Source organism: Chrysochloris asiatica, unplaced genomic scaffold, assembly GCF_000296735.1.
Source record: "Chrysochloris asiatica unplaced genomic scaffold, ChrAsi1.0 scaffold00102, whole genome shotgun sequence".
NCBI classification, from domain to species: Eukaryota; Metazoa; Chordata; class Mammalia; order Afrosoricida; family Chrysochloridae; genus Chrysochloris; species Chrysochloris asiatica.
Genome location: NW_006408620.1, coordinates 3765720 through 3793331, shown reverse-complemented (window position 1 = coordinate 3793331; position 27612 = coordinate 3765720). Strand labels below are relative to the sequence as shown.

Sequence of the window (27612 nt, the reverse complement as noted above, 5' to 3'; positions counted from 1 at the left end):
AGAGAGAGAGAGAGAGACAGAGAGAGACAGAGAGAGAGACAGAGAGAGACAGAGAGAGAGACAGAGAGAGACAGAGAGAGAGACAGAGAGACAGAGAGAGAGACAGAGAGAGAGAGAGATATTTTCGGGTCCATCGGGTCCTGCATTAGATAATAACTGTTCACATGTCAAAGTCCATTTTTAGAATAGCAAACAATCTGAAACATGACAGACTGGCTAATTTGGGGCATAAACTATTTTTTCCTCTTTCCTGTGAAAACAAAGTCATTCTGGTCCCCGTGGCAGCATTTGAGGCAGTCAGCATCCTTGTCCTTAGGTCAGCCTGTTGGGGTCTGAGGCATTCTGAAAATATTGCAGGACAAGTCAGCAGCATGGACTTGGAGGTGTTTCTCCGCCCATGCCAGGCTTACCTCACCTGTCCTGCTCAATGCCTCCGGATCTATGCTGCCTTCTCTATGGAGAGGAGTAGGGGTCTCAGAGAGGGCCAGTCTCACATCCCTCAGGGGTCACAGATCTTCCTTTAAGGGTCTCTAGAGATTCAACTCCATTAAGAAGCTCTGGTAGCATAGTGGTTACGAATTGGGCTGGTATCCTCAAGGTCAGTGGTTCAAAACTAACAGCCATTCCACGGGAGAAAGATGAGGCTTTCTGCTCCTGTAAAGATTTACAGCGTCAGAAGCCCTATGCCAGGTTGCTATGAGTCAGAACTGACTTCACAGCACATAACCACCACCACTACCACCACCACCATCATTCAACCCAGTTAAGGCTCCCTGGTGTGGTGCTGTGGGATAAAGCACTGGACCTCAAGGTCATTTTGAACCACAAGGTTGGCGGTTCATACACACCAGCCGCTCTTTGGAAACCCTATACAGGGTCGCTGTGAGTCAGAACCAACTCTACAGCACTGAACAACAACAAAGGATGCCTAGTAGTGTAGTGGATTATGAGCTGCCCTGCTAACTGCAATGTGAGTACCACCACCACCATCCAACTTACTACCACCATCTGTCAGTTAGTTATACTGTGATGGCTGGGTGTTGCTATGATACTGGGAGCTATGCCACTGGTATTTCACATACCAGCTGAATCACCCAGGATAGATGAGTTTCAGCAAAACTTCCAGACTAATAAGACTAAGAAGAAAGGCCTGGCTATCTCTGTCTGAAAAGTATCCATTGAAAGGACCATAGGGAATATTGCCTGATAGACTGCTGGACGATGAACCCTGTAGATTAGGAGGCGTTCAGGGTACACCAATGGGCTGAATTAGACCAATCATCTTGTAGGAACTGGCTCTATTTTGCATACTGTACAAGGGGTTGTCTTGACAATTAACCACATCAACAACACCCAACCTCCAGATGCTGAGTCTACAGGAGATATGAAACAACACTGAGAACTCATCTGCCTCCCCCTTGCCCATCCCACAACCTCCTTTACTCAGCCACCTCCATAACGGGGAGGGACAAGCAAGGTCTGATGGACTTTGAGCCTGACACACCTGGCTTCCAATCCTGGCCCAATCATTGACTAGTCTTGTTACCTTCAAGTCACTCAACCTCTCTGCTCTGCAAATTGGGCAAAGTAATGCCCCCCACCTCCTAGGATGTAATGAGGATCCAGTGAAAGAACAGGCTAACACCTGTCCCATCACCTGTCTCTGCAAAGTGATGAAGGCATGAAGACCACACTGTCACGGTCATGACGTCATCCAGCGATCAGATGAACGGCTAGGAGAAATCCCATGGCAATAAAATGTGTTCAACTCTGTTTACCACGACATTTCCCAGACACGTTTGATGTTTGATCTCGTTAAGAACACCCTGTTGCCACCTTCTCATCCAGAGGCACACATGTTGGTGGGAACCCACTTTGGGAACATGGGGAATGGGAGGTGTCAATGCAGGGACCTGTGTCATCCGGTGAGGTTGGGTATGAAGGAGAGGGAGCTGTAACTGGGAAAAGAGAGCTTCCTCTGCCGCCTTGCTTTGGAGGGGGTCAATGAGAAGGATAGGAAAGGCCCACAGACCACAGCAATCTATACCTTTCCTTTGTCACTGACCGACGCTTCCCAAAGGAGCCCTGCTGGCACTGTGGGATAATCGCTGGACTGCTGACCCCAAGGTTGGCGGTTCAAATCTACCAGCCTCTCTACCAGAGAAAGATGAAACTTTCTACTTCCGTAAAGGTGGACAGCCTCAGAAACCCTATACAGCGCTGCTCCTAGTTACGCACTTGACTCCATGGCAGTTAGTTTTGGTTTGGAGACTTCCTGGAGGAGTCATAGTGGTGTGTTGGGTGAAGCATTGTGCTAACCCAAGGTTGGCGGTTCCACCTCACCAGACGCTCCAGTAAAAATGTACAGCCTCTGGTATATCTCAGTGGGTGTGGTTGGTGACTTCATAGGTACGTCACCCCCTACTGGTTGCCCAAATAAACTGTTTCAAGCCCGTCCACTCTTGGAATCAGGGTGAATCTATGACTTTGGAAACCTGTTTCGTTTACAAAAGGAGATCTTTGGACCTGGTCTGTCCCTTAGTCCATCCCTTTAACGCATGTTGAAACACCGGACTTGGGAAAACTGCCAGCAAAGGACTACAGCTTGATCATTCTGGGTCTGACAAGTCTTTTGTTACTCTTTGAACTTCACTTTCTGCCAAAATTGAGGCAATGGTTTGGGAGTCATTTTATGAGACGACTTAAGTTCTTAGCACCAAACCCCAGAATCCACTGCTGTCCAGTTAGTTCGGAGTCATAGGGATTTTACAGGACAGAGCATATGGGTTCCAAGCCTGTCACCTTTACAGAAGCCACATCAGAGGGCTGACGGGTTTATACCTTCTGACTTTTCAGTTTGCAGCTAAGTGCTTTAACCATTGTCTTCTAACTCATAGTACAGGCCCTGGTCTTCAATAGGTTCTACATCTGATAAGTGTGGGCAGTGGGGGCCCAGCGATAGAACTTGTACATTCTATGTGGGAGACTCAGGTTCCATCCCCAGCCAGAGCGCCTCATCCTCAGCCCTTAGCCATCTGTCAGTTGTTGTTGTTAAGTGCCATCGAGTCAGTCCCAACTCATAGTGACCCTGTATAGGGTTTCAGAGGAACAGCTGGTAGGTTTGAACCTCTGACCTTGTAGTCCAGTGCTGATCCAACAGCACCACACATAGTAGACACCCAGTAAATGCTTTTATTTTTCTGACAAAAATTCAATGTAGCTTGGTGGGAAGTCTTCATCTAAGAGATGCTTTTTAAAGTGCCATCAATTCGGTTCCAAACCACTGTGACTCTGTATAGGGTTTCCGAGGAGCAGCTGGTGAGCTTGAACCACCAACCTTGCAGTTCAAATCGACTTTGGAGTTTAGCACATTAACCCACAGTGCCACACCAGGACTCCAGAGCCACATCAGGACTCCAAGAGACACAAAGAAGGCACAAGTCATAGAAAATGTAGAATTGGGGTAGTAGTTCTTTGGGGTGCACACATCAGGAGACAAACCTGGGGAGCACCCATCTACAAGCAGCCAGAACACATTATAAAATCTAGCCTTCTATGATTTCCTGGTTTGAGTGGTGAGCTGGTGGCAGGGGGAGGGGTAGATTTGTCTGCTGGATTATCTGAGGTGATGCTTTTTAATAAAAATCTAATTCCACCACCCCTTGTGTTCAGTCCCCTTTGGAGGCACTCGGCAGGCACTGGAGTTAGGACAAACTTCCTTGGGGACTCATAGGATGGACATGGAAGGGATTCTATTTTGCAGAACATGCGATTACATCGAGATTGCAATAAGCATTTTATTGGTTTGAAAGTCAGTCTCTCTGAAGCGAAATTGGCTAGATCCTGTCCATTTCCAATTCCCCGGCCTTTTGCGGGACACCCAGTGCACATAGTAGACACTCAACAAATATTTTGGGATAGCATTATTAAATGAAGTTAGGCATAGCATTTGAAAGGAGCTCCGAAGAGTGTGATGTGATGGATATAAAGACCTATGTTCTAGACCCAGCACTGCTCTTTTCCAGTTGTGTCTCCTATGAAATAAAAAGTTTGGACCACTGACCTCTTTGGTCCTCTCTACAAGCAAAATTCCCAGACTTGGCTCTGATTGGCTACTCTTGTCATGTGCCCACCTCTGAAGCCTCATTATGTTGAAGACCATGAGAAGGGTTGATTGAAGTCACTGGAGTATGGCAGGGGTGGAGGGTGGGAAGCGAAGGGGTGTGCCACCCAAGTCACATGGGTTAAGAACAAGGAGACCTGGATTCCTACCAAAGGGTTGTTGTTTTAAGTCAGAGCTTACTGGCTGGCAGTGGCTTTGGTTGTACAGGCTTTACAGGTTGTACAGGAAAGTAGGGTAAGTGAATAATTGGTGTTTGTATCAGTCACCCGTTGCTTCAGTAATGCTGTGTAACAAACAACCTCGGATCTCATAGTTTAGATTTCATTTAGCTCAGCATGTTTGTAGACCAGGCATCTACGTGCTGGCGATTCAGGCTGAGCCCGAGACTCTCTGCTTTCAATTGGGTTCAGCCATTTGTCTGGGAGCCGGCTGGTGGCTGGCTGACCTAGGCTGGCTTTATCTGGAACGAGGGGGATACCAAGTTTCAGCTCCGTTCTCAGAGAAGGTAGTCCAGATCTGTCCTTGTGATGATCCTAGAGGTACAAGAATGCAACCAAACACCAGCACGTGCTTTCTCACCCCCTGCTGGTGGTATATCTGCCAACAGCCATTATTACATGGCTGAACTCAAAATCCAGTGGCGGGGAAGCAAACGGCCCCTCTTTTTTGGATGAGTTTCAAAAGGCGAAGGATTGAGGCTGTTCCTGCTTTTAATGTAAACACCAACCATTTCTGTCGCTATTGGATTTTCTCTGATTGATGGTGACTCCATGTGTGTCCATAGGGTTTTCAGGGAGGATTTTCTCAGCAGTTGAGTACCAGGCCTTTCTTCTGAGGAATCTCTGGATGGACTTGAGCCTTCAGCCTTCCATTTAGCAGCTGGATGTGTTTGCTGCTTACAACACCCAGGGCCCCAAATGTCATCATTATCAACGGAAGGGCAGTCCTATGAAACTGCAGAAAAGTCAGAAGACAAAGAGCTAGAACACCATAAACAAATGCCTCCGTTTGTGGAGCAGCCAAGAGCCCTAGTGACGCAGTGGTTCAGTACTCAGCTGTTCACAGCAATTTCAGGTGTTCGAACCCCCCAGTGGCTCTGTGGCAACCTGGTCCTGTAAAGGTTGTTAGGTAGCATCCAGTCGGCTCTGACTCATAGCCAGCCCAGTAGACTCAAACACTGCCTGGTCCTGTACCGTCCTCACAACTGTTCTCATGTTTGAACCCTGGCATCAGTCCTTCCTGGTGAGGGTCGTCCTCTTTATATGCTGACCCACCACTTTACCAAGCATAACATCCTTCTTCAGGAATTGATAACATGTCTGAAGTCTTCTTCAGGAATTGGTAACAGAGATGAAGTCTCGCTATCCTGGCTTCCTGGGAACATTCTGGCTGTACTTCTTCCAAGATACATTGGTTTATTCTTTTGGCAGTCCATGGTATTTTCAGTATTCTTCAGCACCACAGTTTAATGCATTAATTCTTCTGTGGTGGCAACCTAGGAATCCCTCTGGGCAATTTGGCTCTATCCTATAAGGTCTCTATGAGTCTGAATGGACTTGAGGGCACACCACAACAACATGGACCAACAACATGGGGGTGGGGAATGCCAAGACAGTGAGGTGCTTCTGTCTGCGCCTGCTGTGAGAGAGGCCCTGTGGTCCGCCCTGAGAGAAGAGACTGAGGACCCGAGATATCAGTGGGCCACCTGCAGTGGGGTTGACAGAAGACCCTGGAGGCTCAGGTTTGGGCAACTTCGTGCAAAGCCCAAGCCAGACACTCTGGGAGCCCTCCCCAGCTATGGCAGCAGAGCCCTCAGGGTTGAGATTTAAAAAAAAAGGGCCAGGCTCCTGGCTTCACCTCCCCAATTTTTTCTCTTTCAGAACAATGCCGGCAGGGAATATACGTGTCCCAGAAGCCCAAGCAAATATGATTTCCCTGTTTGTGTTTCTGGGGCCAGGCCCTGAACAAGGTGAACCAGGGCTAATTCTCCATAAGGACAGACCTTCCCATCTCCCCCTAGGCCCGCTCTTGCCTTGGAAACCATCTTTTTTCCTGCCTTTTTAATTTCTGCCTGCTGGGACAGCCTCAGGAACTGACACACCTGTAGAGCAGGTATTTCAAAGGAAGAGAGAAATAGCTGGACTTTTTTTTAAATGACATCAACTCTTCCCCTTCTAATTTTATTTAGACCTTTTTATTGTGGTGTGGGTGAAAGTTTAGAGCAAATTTATTTTCCATTTAACAATCCTTATATATTTTGTTTTGTGACATTGGTTGCAGTTCCCTTCCTTACTCTTACTTTTTAATTAAGCTTGTGAAGAAAAGAAAGAAGGGGCCCAGAAAACATTCCTATGTAACAGCAGGGCCCCCAGCTACTGTGACTTAAGCCTTACACTGGTGGAATTCTCGCCTTTCATGTGGGAATCCCAGGTTCAATTCCCAGACACTGTTTATCCATCACTGGAGGCTTGGTGTTGCTATGACGCTGAATAGGTTTCAGCGGAGCTTCCAGACTCAGAGGAACTAGGGAAAAGGGGCGATGATCTATTTCTGAATACCAGCCAGTGAAATTCACTGGACTACAATGGTCTGGACCAGTCACTGGAGAAGGATATCTTGTTTGGTAAGGTGGAGGATCAGAGAAAAAGAGGAAGACCCCAGTGAGATGGATTGGCCAAGTGGCAGCATCAGTGGGCTCAAGCGTGGCAACAATTGTGAGGTTGGCCCACAACCAGGCAGTGTTTCGTTCTATTGTACATAGGGCCGCTATGAGTCAGTACCAACTCGATGACACCTAACAACAACAACTACAATGGTCTGATCTTCAGTGTATCATGGGGATGACAAGGAATATGAAAGTATTTTTCTTGTTCAAGTGATCAGTCACAAGATGAGCGGGCAGGTGTGTGGAGAAACTCTCAGGGACCCAGGTTCTCTGACCTTATTGCTCCACCATCTCTACCAGATCATCACATGGGCCTTTCTTATTGATTGCTGTCATGGCATCATTCTAGCCTACAGGAAAGGGAAAGAGAAGAAACTCAGGGCAAGCATTTTCTTTCAAGTGAGTGAGGTGGAATGGAAGCATCACGTTGACTTCATTCCATTGGTGAGCTATCAGTCACATGGACAAAGTTAGCTTCTAGGAAGCTTGGGAAATGTAGTTTAGATCTGGGTGGCTACAAGCCCGGGTTAACAAGGGAGAACAAATCTGAGGGATAAGAATTAGCCAACTTCATATTTTCAGATAAAAAAGGAGAGATGCATTTAAGGACTCCTGGTGTGGCGTTGTGGGTTAATGTGCTGGACTGTAAGATCAGTGTGAACTGTAAGGTAGACAGTTCAAGCTCACTATTCACTCCTTGGAAACTCTATACAGGGTCACCATGATTCAGAACCGGCTCTACTGCACTTAGCAACAACAACTATGTTGGAGTCCTAGTGTGGTGCTGTAGGATAAGGACTGGATTGATAACCACAAGTTTGGTGGTCCAAACCCAGTAGCCACTCCTTGGAAACCCTGTACCTTGTGGTTCAAAGTCTAGTGCTTATCCTACAGAGACACCGTGCTCCCATTGACAACAATAGCTACCAGTCGTTTGAACTGCAAGATGAGTGGTTTACAGGGTTCTCATTAATATTCACAGTCCCCTGCCATATAAAATTATGTTCCATTGAATAGTCAAAATTTAACAAGGTTAGATAACTTTCCCAAGTTTCAAGCTTGTAAGTGGAAGAGTTGGGGGATTTGGTCCCAGATTCATCAGTTTTCTGCCATATTGTAACATGAATTTCACAGTCTCAAAAGTCAAGTGTGCATCGATCCAGGCTTCGTTTTAGGGTTTTGTAACCTTGTGCATGGGATCCTTCCAGTTCACTGCCATAGTAATCCATCCTTCTTCCTCAATATTCTCTAATCCTGCGGTGGAAATCTCACCTTCCAACAGCTCTACTGTGGCTTTCCAAAGCCTGGTATGGGATTCCAAATCAGTACACTGGCTCTTCATTTCCATCTAAAGTGATAAGGAGAGGCACTGGAGGCACAAGGAGACGAAACATTGGTTAATATCTCAAAATGTGATCAGCACTGGACTGCTAACCAAAAGGTTGGTGGTTCAAATCCATCACCCACTCCTTGGAAACGCTATACAGGGTCACTGTGCATTGGAACCAAGTCGACAGCACATAACAACAGCAACATGGCCACAAAGAGAATCACCGTGATTTAATGGGAAAGCCCAGACCACCACTGGGATTGAAGGTCAATGAAATGAGATAATCCAGTAAATGACCTGATAGAGCATCTGCCGGGGGCAGCGAGCTTAGCCTTCTCTCAGTTCTGTCTACAGCCCTTTCTCCAGCCCCACCCTGTAATGAGTGGCTACCTTCTAGCTAGTTCTCCAGCCAGTATTATTGCCCCTCAGAGGAGTTTGAGATCCTTCCCTCGTCTTTAGCCAACCCACAGGTGGACGAATGTGGCATGGGCCACCCCTTGCCCCCATCAACTCCTTTCTCCTACTTACTTTGGAGAAGAGACGCATGGTTTGTCTTGGGAGGATTTGGGGTTACATTAATCTTCCAGCTGTGACATTTTGATGTTTTCTCTTAAGAATATGATATTTTCATGTGTACCGTGCCCCGATCCGTAATGTTGGTAAAGGAAGAATCAAGAAAACTATTTGTCCTACATAATTCTCATTCCCATCTATATTTTATTTGGTTTCAGAGGGAATGTTTCTGCAGATAGATCCTACTCAAGCCTCACCGTCTGCTAGGCAGATTGCCAAACCAGACGTACTGCCAGCAAGTTGATGCTGAATGGGGTTTCTGAGGCTGTAAATATTTATGGGAGTAAACAGCCTCATCTTTCTCCCACCAAGTGGTTGGTGGGTTTGAACCTTCAGTTTTGCAGTTAGAAGTCCAGTGCTTACCCTACAATGAGCTGTAAGTGCCCTTGGTTCATATTCTACCTGTTTCAATTGAGTATACCACCAAAGCTCTCTGAAACTTAGTTCTCCCATTTATAAACAGAGACCAATAATATGACCTACCTGGTGACATAATGAACTATTCACACATTGGACTGCTAACTGTAAGGTCAGCAGTTCGACTCTACCAGACTCTCCGTGGGAGAAAGATGAGGCTTTCTGCTCTCTCAAAAAATCTAAACGCCTCGGAAATGCTATGGTAGTGGTGGCGGTGGTGTGCCGTGGAGTTGGCTCTGACTCATAGTGACCCTGAATAGGGTTTCCAAGGTTGTAAATATCTACGGAAGCAGAAAGCCTCATCTTTCTCCCATGGAATGACTGGTGATTTTGAACTGCTGACCTTGAGGTTAGCAGCCCGACTCGTAACCAGTACACTACCAGAGCTCCTTCAGAAACCCTATACAGGATCATTATGAGTCGGAACTGACTCTTACAGCATATAACTGGCCACCTTGTTAGAAGGTTTCAGACAAATAAAGAGTATAACAAATGTAAATTCCCTACTTCAGTTCCTGGCAGAGAGCATGCTCTTGATAAAGGCCACAGTGTGTCTTACTATGGTGGCTAGCCTGTTGTTACCACGCTGGAAAGTAAGCCATCGGTATTTCAAATACCAGCAGCAGCAACCACGGTAGACAGGTTTCAGCAGAAGTTCTAGACTAAGGCCAGACTAGGAAGAAAGACCTGATGATATATTTCCTAAAATTAGCCAGTGGAAGCCCTATGGACCACAAGAGAACAGTGTCTGCTGTAGGGCAGGTCGAGGAGCCGCTAGCTTGGAAGGCGCTTGAATACACAGTAGCTTTACCAGTGGATTTGAGCTGACCAGAGACTGTGAAGATGGCGCTGGGCCAAGCCACCCCTCCATCTATGAGCTCTCCATGGTGAGTCGATGCTGACTCAAGAGTATAACTAACAACCTTACTCAGTTGACCACCGATTTCAGTAGGTGAGCAGGGAAGGAGGCCATGTCCACACTCAGTCGTCTTCTGCATTCAAGCAGACTCTTCTTTTCTTTTCTTAAATGATTTATTGTGAATTATGTGATAGTTTACGTGGGAGAACATTAGTTTTACATTCATTCTATCGTATATCGTTTCATTGCCATGGTTACAATCACCTCCATGCATCATCAACCAACCAAAGGGTATACCATGCAATCCTTCCCCTGTACCCCCCAGGTCTTCAGCACACAGCCCCTCTCCCTTTCTGGATCTAAAGTCTCCAGCTGCTCCATCACTCTACGTCATCATCTCTGCCTCCATTTCAGGCATCACTGCTTCTCTGGGTAGGGTCCCGCTCTCCGCTCTTCTCCCTTGATGGTCCTAGGAACCTCCGCTCCTAGGATGGAAAGTTAATCACTCCCCTCCTTTCTATAAAATGTCTACCTTTACGTTTCCAATCATGCAGACTCTTTAAGGAGTCCCTGCCCCTCAGTGGTCTTCCTTCTGCTTCCCCTGAGCAAGGACAGCCAAAGCACATCCAGGTAGGCCTCTGTGAGTTTTCAGGTGGGAATCTGGGCCTGGGGCTGGGGCTGCAGCCTAGATCTGCTTGCCTGGGAGCTCCAGTCCTTCAGTCCCTTCTGCAACATAGGTATACTAGATGGCCTGAAGAGGAAACATCTGCCCGTGTTAGAGAATGACATTTGTGTTGAAGCCTCTTCACTGTCTTTCTGTATCAGGCACATGTCTTTGAACCCAACTGTGTGCCAGTGATGTTAGTCACTGAACCCCCACTGTGTGCTCAGTGGATCTGGGGTAGAATTCTCACCTTGCATGCAGGAGACCTGGGTTTGATTCCCCACCTCAATGTACCTTAGGCAAGCGCAGCCTCCGCCCATCTGTCAATGGAAGCTTATGTCTTGCGGTGATGATGAAGAGTCTTCAGTGGGTGAACTACAAAGGAAAGCCCGGCAGTCTCCTGAATCAGCAGTGTAAACCATATGGATCACAATGAACCTGTCTGCATCGCATCATTCGGATGGCCTAGGATGGCACAACGTTTCTGCCCGGGCTACCTGGCGTCACCATGCATTGGGGCCAACTCCAAGGCAGCTAACAGCAACGCTAGGTTCCAGGCACTGAGATTAGGTATCAGAGATACAGCAGGAGCAGAACAGGTCAGATCTCATTCTTCACTGGAGCTGACACGCTAGTGAAGAGCAATGATGATAACGTGGAACAGTAAGAATCTCATATACTGATACTGATACAGGGTGTGAATCCAGGAAAATACAAGTAATAGGCGCACAGTGGAGTGGAGCTCCTTCGATTGGGTCTCAGGAGGGCTTTACTGAGAAGGTGACTTTAGATCCAAAGACCAAATGACGCAGGATCCAGATGTTGTTCTTGTTAAGTGCTGTCGAGTCGATTCCGACTCATAGCGATCCTGTATAAGGTTTCCAAGGAGCAGTTGGTGAGCTTGAACCATTGACCTTGCAGTTCAAACGGCTTTGCAGTCTGATGCATTAGCCCACAGCGCCACACCAGGACTCCGGGATCCAGATGTTGTTGTTAAGCGCCATCGAGTCGGTGCCGACCCACAGCGACCCTGAACAGGGTTTCTGAGGCTATAAATCTTTACAGGAGTAGAAAGCCTTATCTTTCTCCCATGGAGCAGCTGGTAGTTTCAAACTGCTGACCTTGAGGTTCACAGCCCGATTCATAAGCACTATGCTACCAGAGCTCCTTATAGGCAACCCAAAGCAAGAATGCTTTTGGAAGAGAAAAGCAGAAGGACAGTCCCAAGTTCCCTGAGATGGGGACATGTCTGATGTGCTGAGGAACAGAAAGGAGCCCTGGGTGAGGGTGGACAGGCAGCTAGAGTCCTGGTAAGGCCGATCTTGTAGATCAGTGCAAGGAATTGGACCTTATTCTTGAGTGTGATGGGAAGATTGATTGCTTCCTTTGCTTGCATTGATGGGTCAAAGACAGAGGTGGGCGAGCGGTGGTGGAAGCGTTGGTTGGGACATGACTCACCGGATGAAATTCATCACCTGAGATCCAAGAATATCACCAAGCAAGACGGAGCAGTAGGGACCCTTCCTCAAGGTATCTTTGGGCCAACAAAGGAAGGTAGGTGGGAAACCACCTGCCAAGACCCTCAGATGTGTAACTTGCTTTGAAAACTGGTTATTACCTTGACTCGCTCCGTTTCCACGGAAGCAAGGCTCCATCCCACCCCACACCTGTATAAGTGTCTGCGGCTAATGAAGAGAGAGACAGATGGGGCCCGGTACAATTTAATTTTACAGTCCTGTTTCCTTCAAGGCAATTAGGCGCATTGGAAAGGAAGCACCTTTTTCTTCCTTCCTTCCTCTTTTCAAATGAAGAAAAATCAAACCGAGAGGACGAGTGTTGTTGAAAGACTTACACATCTGTTTCCTGGTTGGCTTGTCAGCCATCTGCCCACGAGGTACCAGGGTTGATTAGGTTAATGCATTTATTAATGGGGCTTACAGAGCTGTTGAGTGAATCTACTATTTCTTTCATCCAGAGCTTTTTAAAATATGAAGACAGGGACCACACTGCAGAGAGCAGAGAATGGCCAGGTGTGCATGTCATTCTCTTCCTCCAAATCCAACTCAGACACAACCAGAAGTGCCGTGGGGAGAGAGCTTCATGAAAATTCTATTTCCTGGTGACAGCAGCCGCTCACCCACCTGACCTCCAACTCCCATGATGTTGATACTATATTGAAAATAGTTCTTTGGAAGATTGTTTCATACCACAGGCTCCAAATCTGTGCTCACCTAGCATATCTCTAAGACGCCTGAGTCTAGTGGAGAGCAAGTGGACGGTGCAATCTGACTTATAGGACAGTGGGTGATCTGTCGCCTTCTTATTTTCTTCACTTCATGACACTGATGTCCTTTCAGTTTCTTGTTGCTACTGTACCTCTTCTCTCTCAGGACTTTTGCAAATGCTGTTTAGAATCACTACTTTTTCTGCTATCTAACCTACTGCCCAAACTTCATGGTGTAGCATAAAAGCAAAGCAAAACAAACTGAAAAACCAGTTGACATGGAGTTGATTTCCGCTCCTGGTGACTCCATGTGAGTGAGAATACAACTGGGATCCATGGTTGATGTTTTCAAAAGTAAATCACCTTTTTTCCTGAAGTTCTTCTGGATGGACTCAAACTCCCAACTTTCTAGTTAGCAACTGAGTACATTAGAGATTTGCACAATCTGGGGACTTCTAGTAGTTTGATGTTGTTGTTAAGTGCTGTTGAGTTGGTTCTGACTCTTAGCCATTCTGTGTAGGGTTTCAGAGGCTTTCAATCTTTGCAGGAGCAGAAAGCGCAGCACATTTTTCTGATCTGAGTGACACAGATTGACAGGTATAAGATTATGAAATTAAAAGTCTAGAGGCTCTTAGAATGAAAGGATAGCAAGTTAAATATAAGAAAATAAAACGAGGTTTCCCAAAATGAGCAAATCTTCATTCAGCCATCCAGTGCTAGGGACAGTGTGGTAGATGGATATGGAGGGGAAGTTAGGATCCCCTTTTGGAGAGTAGATGGCATTGTGTATTAACAGTTTTAACAATGTCTGTATCATTTCGCCAGGTAATTCTCCTTAAAGGCAGCTAGACCAAGGGTAAGCAAACTTATAAAATTAAGATGCGGACGGTAAATATTTTGGGCTTTGTGGTCATACAGTCTCTGTCACAAGACATCACCTCTCATGTATGATTACGGTCATAGACAGTTCCTATAAAACATTATTTCCAAATGTAGGCAGCAGACCAGATTTGGCCTGTGGGTCCTAGTTTGCTGTGTCCTGGTGTAGACTGAGAAAATAAACTTTTCAGTGATCCTAAGTTTAAAATTCTAAATACAGAGAGATCATTAGGTCAAGAGACAAGTATCTTGGTCTTACTTATATTAGTAAAACATTGGAGCCACTTGAGTGTTCAACAGTAGGGAGGTGGATTAATTCTGGTGGTTGTCACTGTTAGGTGCTGTTGAGTAGTCTCCGACTCATAGTGACCCTCTGCACAACAGAGTAAAACACTGCCCGGTCCTATGCCATCCTCACAATTGTTGTTAAACTTGAGCCCAATGCTGTTGCCACTGTGCCAATCCATCTTGTTGGGCATCTTCCTCTTTTCTGTTGACCCTCCACTTTACCAAGCATGATGTCCTTCTCCAGGGACTGGTCCCTCTTGATAACATTTCCAAAGTATGAGAGACAAAGTCTCACTATCCTGGTTTCTAAGGAGCATTCTGGTGGTACTCATTTCAACACAGATTCATTTGTTCTTATGGCAGTCCGTGGTACTTTTAATATTCTTCAATACCATAACTCAAATGCATCAGTTCTTTTGTCTTCCTTATTTATTGTTTAACTTTCATTTGAGTTCTGGCAGTGTAGTTCCACTCAGTGGAATATTGTAGACATCAAAATGCTGTTCCTTGATAATATATAGTAACACAGGAAAGTGCTTGATGAAATGCTACAAGAGAAGTGGAGGTGATTATTTACAATACCAGTCTTGGTGTGGCGCTGTGGGCTAAGGCGTCAGACTGCAAAGTCGTTTGAATGGCAAGGTTGGTGGTTCAAGCTCACCAGCTGCTCCTTGGAAACTCTGTACAGGGTCGTTATCGGTCGGAATCGACTCGATGGCACTTAACAACAGCAACAACAATGGTGATGGTGGTGGTGGTTAATATCTAAGCATGTTATATGCATCACATCTTTAGCTCTTCAAACAACCCTATGAAATACACTTGTTTTATTGTAATGACCTTCCAGATGCAGGAATCCATGGTAATAGAATCTCAGTCACTTAGTCAAAGTTTTATTACTGGGAGGTTACAACATTGGGTTTTGAACATGAATCAATCTATGTGCCTGTTAAAAGCATAAACCAAACCAAGCAGGCAGACCAATGAAAACACTCAAGTCAGCTCTTATTACTTGGAAGACCCAAAGAAAATACACCCAGATGTTGATATGTGCTGTCTTGAGTGCAGTAGATGCTTCCTAGGAGTATTTCTCAACATGTTCAGTAGTTTCTGTAACGAGAATGCATCCTTTCAGTAATGAAAGAATAGTAAGAAAACAAAGGACCAGACCACAGAGCCACAGGTGTTCAGAGAAGTGATTATCTTGAAAGATAGTGTGGAGCTGGGCTGCTGACCACAAAGTCAGCAGTTCAAACCCACCAGCTGTGCTTTGGAAACCCTATACAGGGTCGTTAGGAGTCAGAACCAACTCGATGGTATTTAACAACAAACACAAGAGATTCTCTTGTTGGCACAAACAGTTTGTAGTTGACTACTGACCCCAAAAGCTTGGTGGTTAAGACCCAACTGCTGTGCTCTGGAAGATCTTTTTGATCTGGAAAGGTTACATACAGTGCAGCAAACTCTGTGGAGTTCAGTTTGACTGTGTAGCACATGGGGTCACCATGAGTTGGCATTGGCTCAGTGGCAGTGGGGAGAGATCCCATTGGGAATGTCCTCACCCTCTTGACTCTAGACATGACACTGTTCTTCCTTTCATTGTGATCCACCTGCAGTTTCTAGTGGGTGTCTGACTTGGATTGTTGGCTCACTGTGGTGCTGTTTTCTGGTTTATCTGTCAGTCTTTAACTCCTTCTCTTTCCTCTCTCCTTCCCTTCTTTATCTACCTGTTCCCCTGTACAGCCGACAAGGTCAATGATGACTTCTACTCCAAGCGACGGCACCTGGCTGAGCTGGCTGCCAAGGGGAACCTCCCTCTTCACCCGGTGAGAGTGGAGGAAGAGCCGCGGGCTTTCAGCCCGGAGCACGGTCCCGCCAAACAGAATGGACAGAAGTCTCGCGTCAGTAAGATACCCGCACATCCCCTGGCCTACAACTCCACCACCGCCAACTTTAAGGGTTGGGACCCCAATGAGCAGTCCCTCCGACGGCAGGCTTATGGCAACAAGGGCAAGCTGGGCACGGCCGAGTCGGGCTCCAGCGACCCCTTGGGAACTCGTACTCCACACTACCCACCCCCACAGCCATACTTCATCACCAACAGCAAAACAGAGGTGACTGTGTGAGCTTTCATTGCAGGGAGCATCCTGGAGACCACATTCAACTGAGAGAGGCAAAAAAGATCCCAGCCCACACCCTCCCTGTCCTCGCCCACACATGCGCTCCCCCCACACTCTCCACATGAACCTATTAAGGACTTATTGGTGACACGGAATCACGCTTTTTTTGCGTCATGCCTAACACGTGTCGGCCGGCAGCTGAGGAAGACTGAAGAATGGACATTCAGCAATACAGCAGAGGGGAGACTGAGACACACTTTTTCGACTTCAGACCCAAGATGGCCAGCTCATGTGCCCAAATTATGGGGCTAAGTTTTCTTCTAACTGGATTCTGAAATCCATGATGAAATTACAAAAACACAGAAGTAGCACAATTTAGAGAAATGGACCATTTTGAGCACATACACCCTTGGCCGTGCACTGTCTGTTTTTGGGGTGATAGGGGAGAGGAAGTAAGGATGTATACAAGAGAAGAATGCACTCCGGAAGAAGAGTTATTTGGGGAGGAAGGTGTGTACATAAAAAGCACTTTCTAATCCCAAGAAGCTGAGGACACACAATTTTGAGATAGTCACTGGATCCCAACCATTCTGTCTACAGACCTTTTCATATCATCAATGTTAGAAGCAAAAAAAAAAAAAAGAGAGAGAGAGAGATAAAAACAAAACAACACACACAGGAACTCGTAAAAATGAACATGACCCTGAACCCACTAAGAGAGATAGGGAAGGAAAGGATATTTTAGAGAGAGGTCTTCTGTAAAGACCATGGTCCTGGATGTGGGAGAGAGGGACTTCTTTGGCAGAAAAAGGGTCCATAGTATATTAAAGGGAAAAAAAAAATCAAATTCAAATGATCCTCTCACTTTGAAACAGGTACAGCAATTTAATTTCTGTCCAAGATGTTGAAGACTTCAACAATTCGCAATGACGTCAACAATAACGAGAAAACCCATAGTTGGAAAAGTCTGCAGGAGACGAGACAGACCCAGACACAAGTGTTGAATCTCTAGCGTTTCTCCCTCGCCTCCGAGACAGGAAACAGACATTGGAACAAGTCGTCTGTGAACTGTCTGTCCCTGACTTTCCTTCCCCTTCAGTGCATTGCTGCTGCCGCTGCTGCAGAAAGCCTCATCTTTCTCCCGCGAAACAGCTGGTAGTTTCAAACTGCTGACCTTGTGGTTCGCAGCCTGATTCGTAACCACTGTGCTACCAGCTGCCCAACTTCAATTGCTTTGGACTGAAGATGACTTCGTGTGGGTGGTGCCTTCAATGTGTTACTGTTATTCCACGACAGTCTTGTTTCCCAACTTAACCTTCCTTCCTCTTGTGTTTCTGCAGTTAGCAGGTGTTTCCATCTTGCCTCTCCTTGGGGAGCCCACCCATTCACACCCGCTGAGGGGGCTGCTGTAAAGTCAGGGGTACCCAAGGACGAAGACCTTTTCCCCACCCCCCATATTATAAACAACCCGTGAGTCCTACCATTTTCTAGTCCCCAAACATATTGTACATTTCTGGGTCCTGTAATTCCCATGGTCCCTCCAAATCCCATGGCCCCCCCAAAACCTCCTCAGCAGAGGATACAGCAACATATTCGAACCCCATCCAGAATTCCCCCAAATGGTTTTTAAGTTTGGTTTCCCATCTCCAGGAATCCATGGTTGTCCCCAAAAGACCATTGTCCTACTCGTTCTGTTTATTTAGTGGAAGGGAGCTGACAGAGATGAGATTTTCATTTAAGGGGGCAGCTTTCAACCAGTCCCTACAGGTCCTAGGTAAGGAGCTCTGGTGATACAATGGTTAAGCGCTTCATTGCTAACAGATTGGCAGTTCATACTCATGCAACAGGTCCACAGGAGAAAGAGCTGATGAACTGCACCCGTAAAAACGACACCCTAGAAAAACCAATGGGGCAGTTCTACATTGTCACATAGCGTCCCTATGAGTTGAAGTCAACTTGAAAGCACCTCAGAACAACTGGGGTCTTAGCTAATGAAGACGAACAGCTAAGAGACTCTCAGCTTCTCTGCATCCAGAAGCTGCAAGACTCGGAGTAACCCTAGAACCCCCAACTCCAGTGGTCTCCTCTCCTTTAGTCTTGCCTGCCTTTTTCCCCCTGATATCATGGATTCAGGGAAATCAAGTGTTAATTCTCCTTATTCCCAGATGGTCCAGGCATACTGGTAAGGCTGTCTCTGTGGGCCTCAGTCTCTCTTTTTGAAACATGGGTATTTGGGGTTGGATCCAGCATTCTGAAACAGTAAAACTTTTACCCATTTTAAACCATAACATCTATACATGATCCCCATTTACAGAGACATGTTGTATGTCACGAAGGAGGGGTGAGCTGTTGAAAGTCCAGCACTCCTCTCAGTGGAGTAAACACCAGGGGACATAGTCAGTGTGTCCTTGACCTTAGTTATCTGTATACATGCTACACACCTGCCACACACATGCCACACACATGCCACACACATGCCACACACATGCTACACACATGCTACACACACTGGGTGTATTTGTGTGTCACCTTCATGACATTTGGATTCAAATAGATTCATTTTTAACACACTGAAGTTTTAAGACGAAACTGCTGTCATCACAAACAGAAAACCAGCATCAGTTGCCATAAATGGATAGTAAGCATGAGAATAATTACAAAGAAAATAAATCAGCATTATTCAATTCAAGCCAGAGACTGTTGGGTGTGGAAAGGTCTGAACTGGAAGTCTGCCTCTCGTCCACTCTCTGTCTACGAGAGATTGTTGTGAAATTCTTCCAAGCTGGTCCCTACACACAGCGACCCTCTATAGGGGTTATGAGGAGGGACAGGTGGTTTTCAATCACCTTGCAGTTAGCAGTCCACACTAAAGGAACCTTTGAGACACAGTGGGTTAAGCGCTGGTCCTGCTAACCAGAAGCTTGGCCATTCAGAACTGCTTACCATTCTGTGTAGTGAAAGATGAGACTGTCTGCTCCTATAGAGGTTTACTGTCTCAGAAACGCTAAGAGGTGATTCTGTTCTGAGCTGTGAATCGAAATCTACTAGATTGCATTGGGTTTGGATTTTGGTTTGAGTGGCAACAGTTAAGTGTTTGGCTGCTAACCAGAAGGTTGTAAGTTCTAAGACATCCAGCAGCAATACAGGAGAAAGATCCAGTGACTCGTCTCTGTAACTATCACAGTCCAGGAAACCTCGAAGGACAGTTTCAATCACTATGGGTCTGATTTGATTTGGTGGCACCCAAAACAGCAACAGGTGTTAAAGACAACCTGGCATCCCATGGAGACTTTCCCGTGAAGAAATCAGATGGATTGAAACTTAAATGAAAATGGATTCCTTTCCTGTCTAACTCAGTGTTAATTAGTGCTGTATCCATGCATTTACTACCTTCTGCATACACCAGCATGGCGCTGTGAGTTCATGCGCTGGACTGCAAAGGTGGGATTGAACCACAAGGTCAGCAGTTCTAGCTCACCAGCCACTCCTCTGAAACTCTATACAGGGTCGCAGTGGGTTGGAACCAACTCTACGGCACTGTAAACAACAACATACAGCAGGGGGACACAGCCTACACCTCAGGAAATACTGGGTGGGCTTATGCATCACTTTCCCTCCAGCTCACAGTTCTGTCCTTCAGTATTGTTTCTGGCTCAGCTTTGATCCTTGGCTTTCGCCCACTTCATCTTCATTCATATCCCAACGCTGATTTCTTGGTCTTTCCTGGTTCCTGGATCTATAGTATTTGATTTTTTTGCCATGTTCCTCCTTTTCTGAGTGAACTTCATCTACTGAACTTGGCTACTTCCGGTCTGCATTGACAATGTTGGCAGTAAAGGTGCAGTGTTTAAGAAGGGGCTCGTGGTGGTTGTGTGCCACTGAGTCGGTTCCGACTCAGAGCAAGCCTGTATGGGGTTTCCGAGGCTGAAAATCTTTATGGGAGCAGAAAGCCTTATCTTCTCTGGAGCGGCTGGTAGATTCAAACTGCTGACCTTGTGATTGGCAGCCCAGCTCATAATCCACTATGCTACCAGGGTTCCTTTAAGAATGTTAGTGCTTGTGAACCTCATTACCCTCCAGTTGGCTTTGGGAGCTGAACAAAGTGGGTGAGGGCTGAAGAGGGAAGGTTTGCTTGTTCTTAGACATCTAGGGGAGGTGGCGATACCTTATGATATTGAAAATCGCGATGGCCTATGGGCCTATCTATGTCATGTACCAAGGAAAGCATCCTCTAGTGAAAGAGGAAACAATGAATAGAGAGAAAGCAAAACAAATCAGAGACGCCTATCCCCATCCCATGCCCTGACACTAACCTCTACTTCTTACCTTTTGCTGTCCCCAACTTTCAACCCAAAGGGACCACTGTCTGACTTCTCTTTGTTCTCCCAGAGTGTCTCAGCCTCCATCTGCCTTGGGCTCCGCCTGGCATCCCCACCTAACTCCCCCCAGGTTTTTTTGTGTATGTATAAATGGAGCATATTTTATGTGCAAATATTTTAGTAACCGTATGTTCTGCAAGTAAATCTGTGTTAATACTTGTCAATAACTGCAGAGTTTATGATTCCAACAATACTTCCTACAATGAAGAAAAACAAAACAACAACAAAACATTTGTTTGTTTTCTAAGAATGTTTATTTGTAAACATATGTATTCACTATATTAATATGAATTTCTTACCTGGCAATAAAACTGATTATATGTGATGCTGTTGAGGCTGGCTTACATCTTTCCAGGGCTTTGTATTCTCACGGATCTTGGTTTTCACTTGGAGTCATCAATATTTGCATAGAGAGTTAAGCCTGGTGTGCTTGGAATGGCCACAGTGAAAGGCCAATTCTAGCCATCAGAAATGAAGATACATTTTCCCAGAGCCTTGTTTGTTTGTTTGTTTGTTTGAAGCCTTTTTGATAAGGATCTGTGTTTCATTTACCTTCAAACTTCACTTCTTTACCTTAAAACACATACTCTTGCTGGATCTCAAGAATTAGCCTTAATTATCCTTAAGAATCAAGCATCTTGCTGAGTTTTCCATTTGGGCTTTGACCAGTGATCAGGGTTGCCAAAGACACAAATGTTGAAAGGATGTGAAATTGGATTCCCCCTCTATTTATGAAACTGGATTTCCTGCTTGGCATCTGTTAGCATTGAGTTTGTAACTTGCAGGTAGAAGCCTGTCTTCGTATGATTCCTGGAGAAAGAGGGCCTGGGACAAACCTTTGCGTGTAAGGCGTTTATTTGAGAAGTGAAGGGAATACTGAGAGGAGAAATAGTGAAGGGAAAGTAACCCATAAAAGTACCTTATCAAACCAGTTGTCACTATGATGAATTAATTCTTATCTGCGAATGGACTCTGGGAAATGGTGTAGACCCCACACCTCAGAATGATCACACCCAGGGGGCAAGGGAGCTGGGGTATTTGCACATCAACTCTCATCAGACATCAAATGAGCATTCCTTACAGGGGATATTAATGTCTGGACGCTCCCAGGATGTCATGTGTGAGTGAAGAAGGGAATTCCATGGCTTTGGAGAAAGCCTCATAGTGATACATTTCCTGACAGCCGGAAGCCAGCCATTGCACACTAGAGTAGTAAAGGACCAAGGCGTGAGGGCAGGAGTTCACACTGGCCACTTGAAGCCAGTTCTGAATTCTCCTGGGAATGAAGCTTCCACTTGCTGGGATATTTAGAGATGCCATCAGAAGCAGCAAAGGGGATGTGGACCACTGTCAGCAGTAAGACCTGGAGACCTTTCTTAGCCACCGGTTCACTTGGTGTCTTCAGGAGCTCCCTTGGGTGCATGAATCAGGATGCTCTTTTAGTACTGAGATCTACTCAGGGCTGGAATTTCTGACCAGCACACATCATATACATGGAAGTAGTAAGAGGTCAGAGAATCATGCCTCTGTTGGGGGGTACAGATAGCTCTGCACTGAAACCACCTAGCAATCATATGAAATATATTTGTAAAGCATGAAACTGTATGTGCATTGACATATTTCATTCTTATCAATCTATAAGGTAAGTTCCTGGGTGGTGCAAACAGTTAAGCCCTTGACTGCCAATCAAGAGGTTGGTGGTTAAAACTCACTGCCAGGAGTGCCTCGGAAGAAAGACATGGTGATCAGTCTGAAAGGTCCTGTGGGGCCGCTCTACTCTGCAACACGTGTGGGTGCATGAGTCAGAGTCCACTAGATGGCAATTGCTTTGATTAGTTACACTGTTTTTTTGGAGACAAAGGGGGATCTATCTAAAATTTGAGTAATTTGCCTGCAGCGACTCACTAGTAAGTAGGGGGATTAGAATTGGATCTTCAGAGGTTACAATTCATTATGCCACTGGAGTGAGCATGTGAATCAGTGGGGAAGTTCTGTTAAAATGCTGGTACCTAAACTCCTAAGACTCAAATGGTGTAGCTCTGAGCCAGGGCCCAGGATCCAGTGTTTGTAACAAGCACACCATCACCACAATGCACCACATTTTGAGATTTTCTTCATTGATGCCATATTGCCTGATCATCCAGTATCTGTAAGCTTATAGTGTCCCTGGAGTGGCACAAAAGGTTTCTAGCTGGTCACTAACCAAATGGTTGTGGTTCAATCCCAGTCAGCAGCAGAAAGGCGTGGCAATCTTCTTTCATAAAGATTACAGCCAAGAAAACTTTGTGTAGTGTATGGGGTTGACAAGTCAGAATGGACCTAACGGCAGTGGGTTTGATTTAGGATCATCCTGAGGACCTCAGGATGTGAAAGGGAGTAAGACGATGATGTGGAATTCCAGAGAGACGGGACTCTCTGGCTTCATTCTGAGTGTTGAGAGGAGAATTGATTCCAGGAGACTTGGGTGTGTGATTGCCTTCAGCACCAATGTCTATGAGCCCTGGAGCCTGAAGCCAGCCCCCTTGGAGACCCTCCATCCTCATCCTCAGAAGGAGGAGGTAGCAGTAGATCGTCCCTAATCCTGTTCTCTTACTGGCTTGAACCTTTTTCTGCATCACTGTGACATTTGGTATAATCAATGGGATTGGGCCCCTTAGTCCTTGCCATGGTTTGCTCCTGGATGACCAGAATTTTGTTTTACTTGTTGTTAGGCATCACTGTAGTAGTACTAGCTTCTGTGTATTGAGCACTTGCTAAATCCCTGGCTTTGTGCTAAGAGATTTCCTTTGTTGGGGCAGCCATGGATTGATACGATGGCTCGGAACTGCTTTGTGTGTCTTTGATCCCTTTGGCTGGCTGATGAAGCCTATAGATTGAACAATGCTTCAACATGTACAAAAATAAAACACACAAGACTACAAAACACACCTGTTATTTGGCAAACAGTCTTGAACATGTTTTAGAACAGTGGGAAGGAAACTTAATTCTTGTTGACTAAACATGGTTTGCTTGGTAGAAGGGGAAGCATCATTAATGAGGTCCATGATAGTGAAAAAGTTTGAGACGCTTTCACTATTAATATAATATAATAGACATTATATTACTTATCTAGTGCTATTTGTTGTTATTGTGGTTAAGTGCTGTTAAGTCGATTCCGACTCAGAGTGACCCTGTATAAGGTTTTCTAGGAGCAGCTGGTGAACTTGAACCATCAAGCTTGTGATCGATTCTATACAACTACATAATTACCCTAAAGCTCAAAGGTTTAAGAATAACACACATTTGTTGTCTTACAATTTTTGTGTGTCAGGAATCTGAGCAGGGTCTTCTGATTTATGGTCCCTTGTTATTATTATTAAGTGTCATTGAGTCGATTCTGACTCAGCGACTCTGTATAGGGCTCCCAAGAAGTGACTGGTGGGTTTGAACTACTGACCTTGTGGCTAGCCATAAGTGCTTATTCTACAGCACCACCTGAGAACTCCTGTGGTCCTTTAGGAGGTCGCAATGAAGGTGTTGACCAGGGCTAGAGTCTTATTTGAAGCTTCAATTGGAGAAGGGTCTGCTTCCTAGCTCAGTTACATAGCTGGTGGCAGTATTTGGTTTCTGGCTCATTGTTGGCCAACACATACTTCCTTTTTTTTTTTTTTTTTATCATGTTGGCCTCTTCAACATGGTGGCTTGCTTCATCAAAGCCAGCAAGGGGTAGAGTTGGCTAGCAAGACAGAAGTCCCAATCTCTTGTAACTATTGGTTAGAAGCAAGTTGCTCAAAGAGATTGTGTTTCATAAGTCTATGAAAACCAGATGGTAGGAATCATTTGGGACCATCTTGTCTACCATATATGGTGTCTGAGATCTTTCCAGTGTGACAATGTCATGAATAGAAGGTATCTGAGCAGACTTGTGGCATCTGTCTCTGTGGGGTCAGGAGACAGACAGATGCCAGCTACACCTAGAAGTGGAATCTTTGATGTGGAAAAAGATGTGAAGTTGTTCACTACAGATTAGAAAACAAGTACAAATAGACATGTGCTTTCCTTGTTTATTAGGTAATCCAACACTGACAGCACTCAGTCTTTGGGTTTATTGTGAGGCCTTTATTATGGAAATATGGGTTATGGGAGGGAAAGATTCCTGGTGGTCCAGCTAAGAAGCCCAATTCAATGTGGAGTTGTAGCTACCCAGATAGGAATTCTGCTTTCCAGTTCTACTCCATTAGCATTAATATGGACATCATGTGACTGAGTTTGGGCCAATGTGGTGGAAGTGATGTTGGCCCCTTTGAGCCCTGGCCCATTAAAGCTTCCCGTGTTATCCTCCACACTCTCTCTGCCGGTGCTGGATGGAGTCAACACTTACGGAAGCCTTGGAGACCATATGCTGAAGATGGTGAACCTTGCTCTTCAGCCTGAGTATCTGAATGACTTTGTGGAGCCGTAATTTCCCTCACCACCACTCGGTGAACTTGATGTGAGTAAGAAATAATCTTCTAATGTGTTAAATGCTGACATTTCAGGGTTTATCTATCACAATAGCTTGGATTTCCTTAACACACACAACATATAAACCATGTAACACTTCATAGCTGGTCTGTTGTCATCTTCATTAGAAGAACTTCTACTCTTACTAAGAGCTTTACTTGTTAATGATGTCCTTTATGCCTTCATAAAAGCAAAACCAAACCCATTGCATCAAGTCCATTCCGATCCATAACAAACCTATGTACGGTTTCCCAGGCTGTAAATCTTTCTGGGAGAAGCTCTCCTCTTTCTCCTGCAGAATGACTAGTGAATTTGAACTGCTGACCTTGTGGTTAGCAGTCCAATGCAAAACCCACTATGCCACCAGGGCTCCTTGTAAATCAGCTTTGCTCGGTTTCGCACCATCTTCATGTTCATCGATATGTGTGGGTCCTTGCTTTGCTTGTTGTGTCTGTCTGTTGCAGTGAGGTTTTCTCTCATTTTCTCTGACCCTCTACTTTACCAACTACAGTCACCTTTTCTAGAAGTTGATCACTTCTCAGGAACGTTCTGGATGGATTTCTTATCTCCAGAAGTCTTATTTGCTCATTCTTCTGGAAGCGCAAAGTATATTCATAGTATTTACCACTACTGCCCATCCTCAGCACATCGCTTCTTTTTCTCTGTTCCTTCCTCATTGTGTACATATGAGATGATGGAAACTACCGTGCCTTGGGTCAGGTGCACCCTAGTCCTCACAGTGACAGAATACTTTAGAAAACTTAAACAAGGCCTTTTGTAGCAGATTAGCCCAATGCAATACACTATTGGGTTACTGAACTGCTGCTTCCATAGGCATTGGTTGTTGATCCAAGTAGAATGAAGCCATTGACAACTTCAAGAACTTGAATTTTAATCCCCCCAGCCACCCTCCCCCTGCCACTAGGCTTCCCACTACATGTAGTCCTGATGTGGTGCTGTGGGTTAATGCACCAGACTGCAAAGCCATTTGAACTGCAAGGTCAGTGGTTCAAGCTTACCAGTCACTTCTTGGAAACCCTATATAGGGCTGCTATGGGTCAGAACTGACTCAATGGCACTTAACAACAACAACAACACCCCTCATTAAGTCCTTAACTTGACAATGACCTTGACCATGAGAGGATCAATAATCCCAGTTGATAGGCTTAGAAGTTATATTGTATATAAATCACTCTGTGGAACAGAGGATATACTGGAGCCCTAATCTAAACCTGGGTTTCTTTCTTCTGCCATTTTTGCCATCTGATTTACTGATGTTATTGCTTGCATCAGATTGATTCCAACACATGGCCGCCCTGTTTGTTACTGAGTGGGACTGCTCTGTAGGGTTTTCCTGGGTGTACTGGTGTGGTGCTGTGGGATAAAGCACTGGATCGTAAGGTCAGTTTGAGCCATAAGGTCGGCAGTTCAAAGTCACCAGCCGCTCCTTGGAAACCCTATGCAGGGTCATTATGAGTCAGAACTGACTCAATGGCACTGAACAACAGCAACAACGTTCTTAATGGAAACAGATCATCAAATCCTTTCTTCTGTCTTGTTATTGAATGGGTTCCAACGACAAACTTTGAGGTGAGCAGCCAATTGCAAGCTACTTGTGCCACCCAGGGACCTCTATCCCCATTTAGCCTTCTCAAAATTGCTGGTACTCTCTGGACCCGGTCATTGTAGTTGCATCTTTGTAAGGGAAGATGAGTGTTTCCATTGTCAGCTTGGCGTCTCGCTTATTTTCTTGTCAGATTCCAAATCCTAACTCGTGCTGTGTTGTATAGTTCAAAGAAAGCATTTCACATCAAGAAATGTCATGGTTGCTAGAAATAATTTTGACACATCTTCTTGACTTTTTCCTCTTTGCAAGTTCAAAGGTTTGAGTTAGATTTCCAATCTTATAATACCTCTTTTCAAATAATATAAAAGGCCACCTCATTGGTAAGATTCTTCACATCCAAATAGAGCACTTCATTGTCTTTATCCTAAATGTCAGAATGGGAAGACCCTCCAAGGGGCGATTTAGGAAATGCCGGTACCTTGTTTTCTCTTCCTCTTTGATCTTGTCGTGTCTCAATTGGCAGTGGTTGTTGTTAGGTCCTTTTGCGTCAGAACATAGCAACCTTATGTACAGCAGAATGAAACCCTGCCTGAGAACATTGATGCAGCCTCTGTGTCAATCCATCTCACAGTTAAGGACGCTAGAAGTCAAAACTGGGGGTACCAGTTCAAGGGGCAGCCTGTCTCTTTCTCTCAGTTCTGAGGGAAAGTCCTTGCCACCATCAATCCTTCCCTGGGTCTAAGAAGTGCAGCCAGAGTGCTCCTTGGAAGCCAGGATGGCTAGACTTCGTCTCTCATACTTCAGACATATTGTTAGGAGGGACCAGTCACTTGGAGAAGGATATCATGTTTGGTAAAGTGGAGGGTCGGAGAAGAAGAGAAAGACCCCCAGGCGCACCCTAGTCCTCAAGCTGACATCTCTGCTCTTCAACACTTTAAAAAGTTCCTGTGCAGAAGATTTGCCCAGTGCAATACGTCATCTGATCTCTTGACTGCTACTTCCGCGAGTGTTGATAGTTGATCCAAGAAGAATGAAGTCCTTG

At 45.5% G+C, this 27612-nt stretch overlaps 1 protein-coding gene across 1 annotated transcript in view; it reads left to right on the top strand.

The window, feature by feature from the left end:
* The window catches only part of SHISA9 (shisa family member 9), a 399748-nt gene extending 383600 nt beyond the window's left edge, over positions 1-16148 (top strand). Inside the window, exon 5 of the mRNA XM_006867203.1 lies at positions 15766-16148. Coding sequence (XP_006867265.1) covers positions 15766-16148 — 383 coding nt within the window. The remainder of the gene's footprint in view (positions 1-15765) is intronic.
* The last annotated feature ends 11464 nt before the right edge of the window (positions 16149-27612 follow it).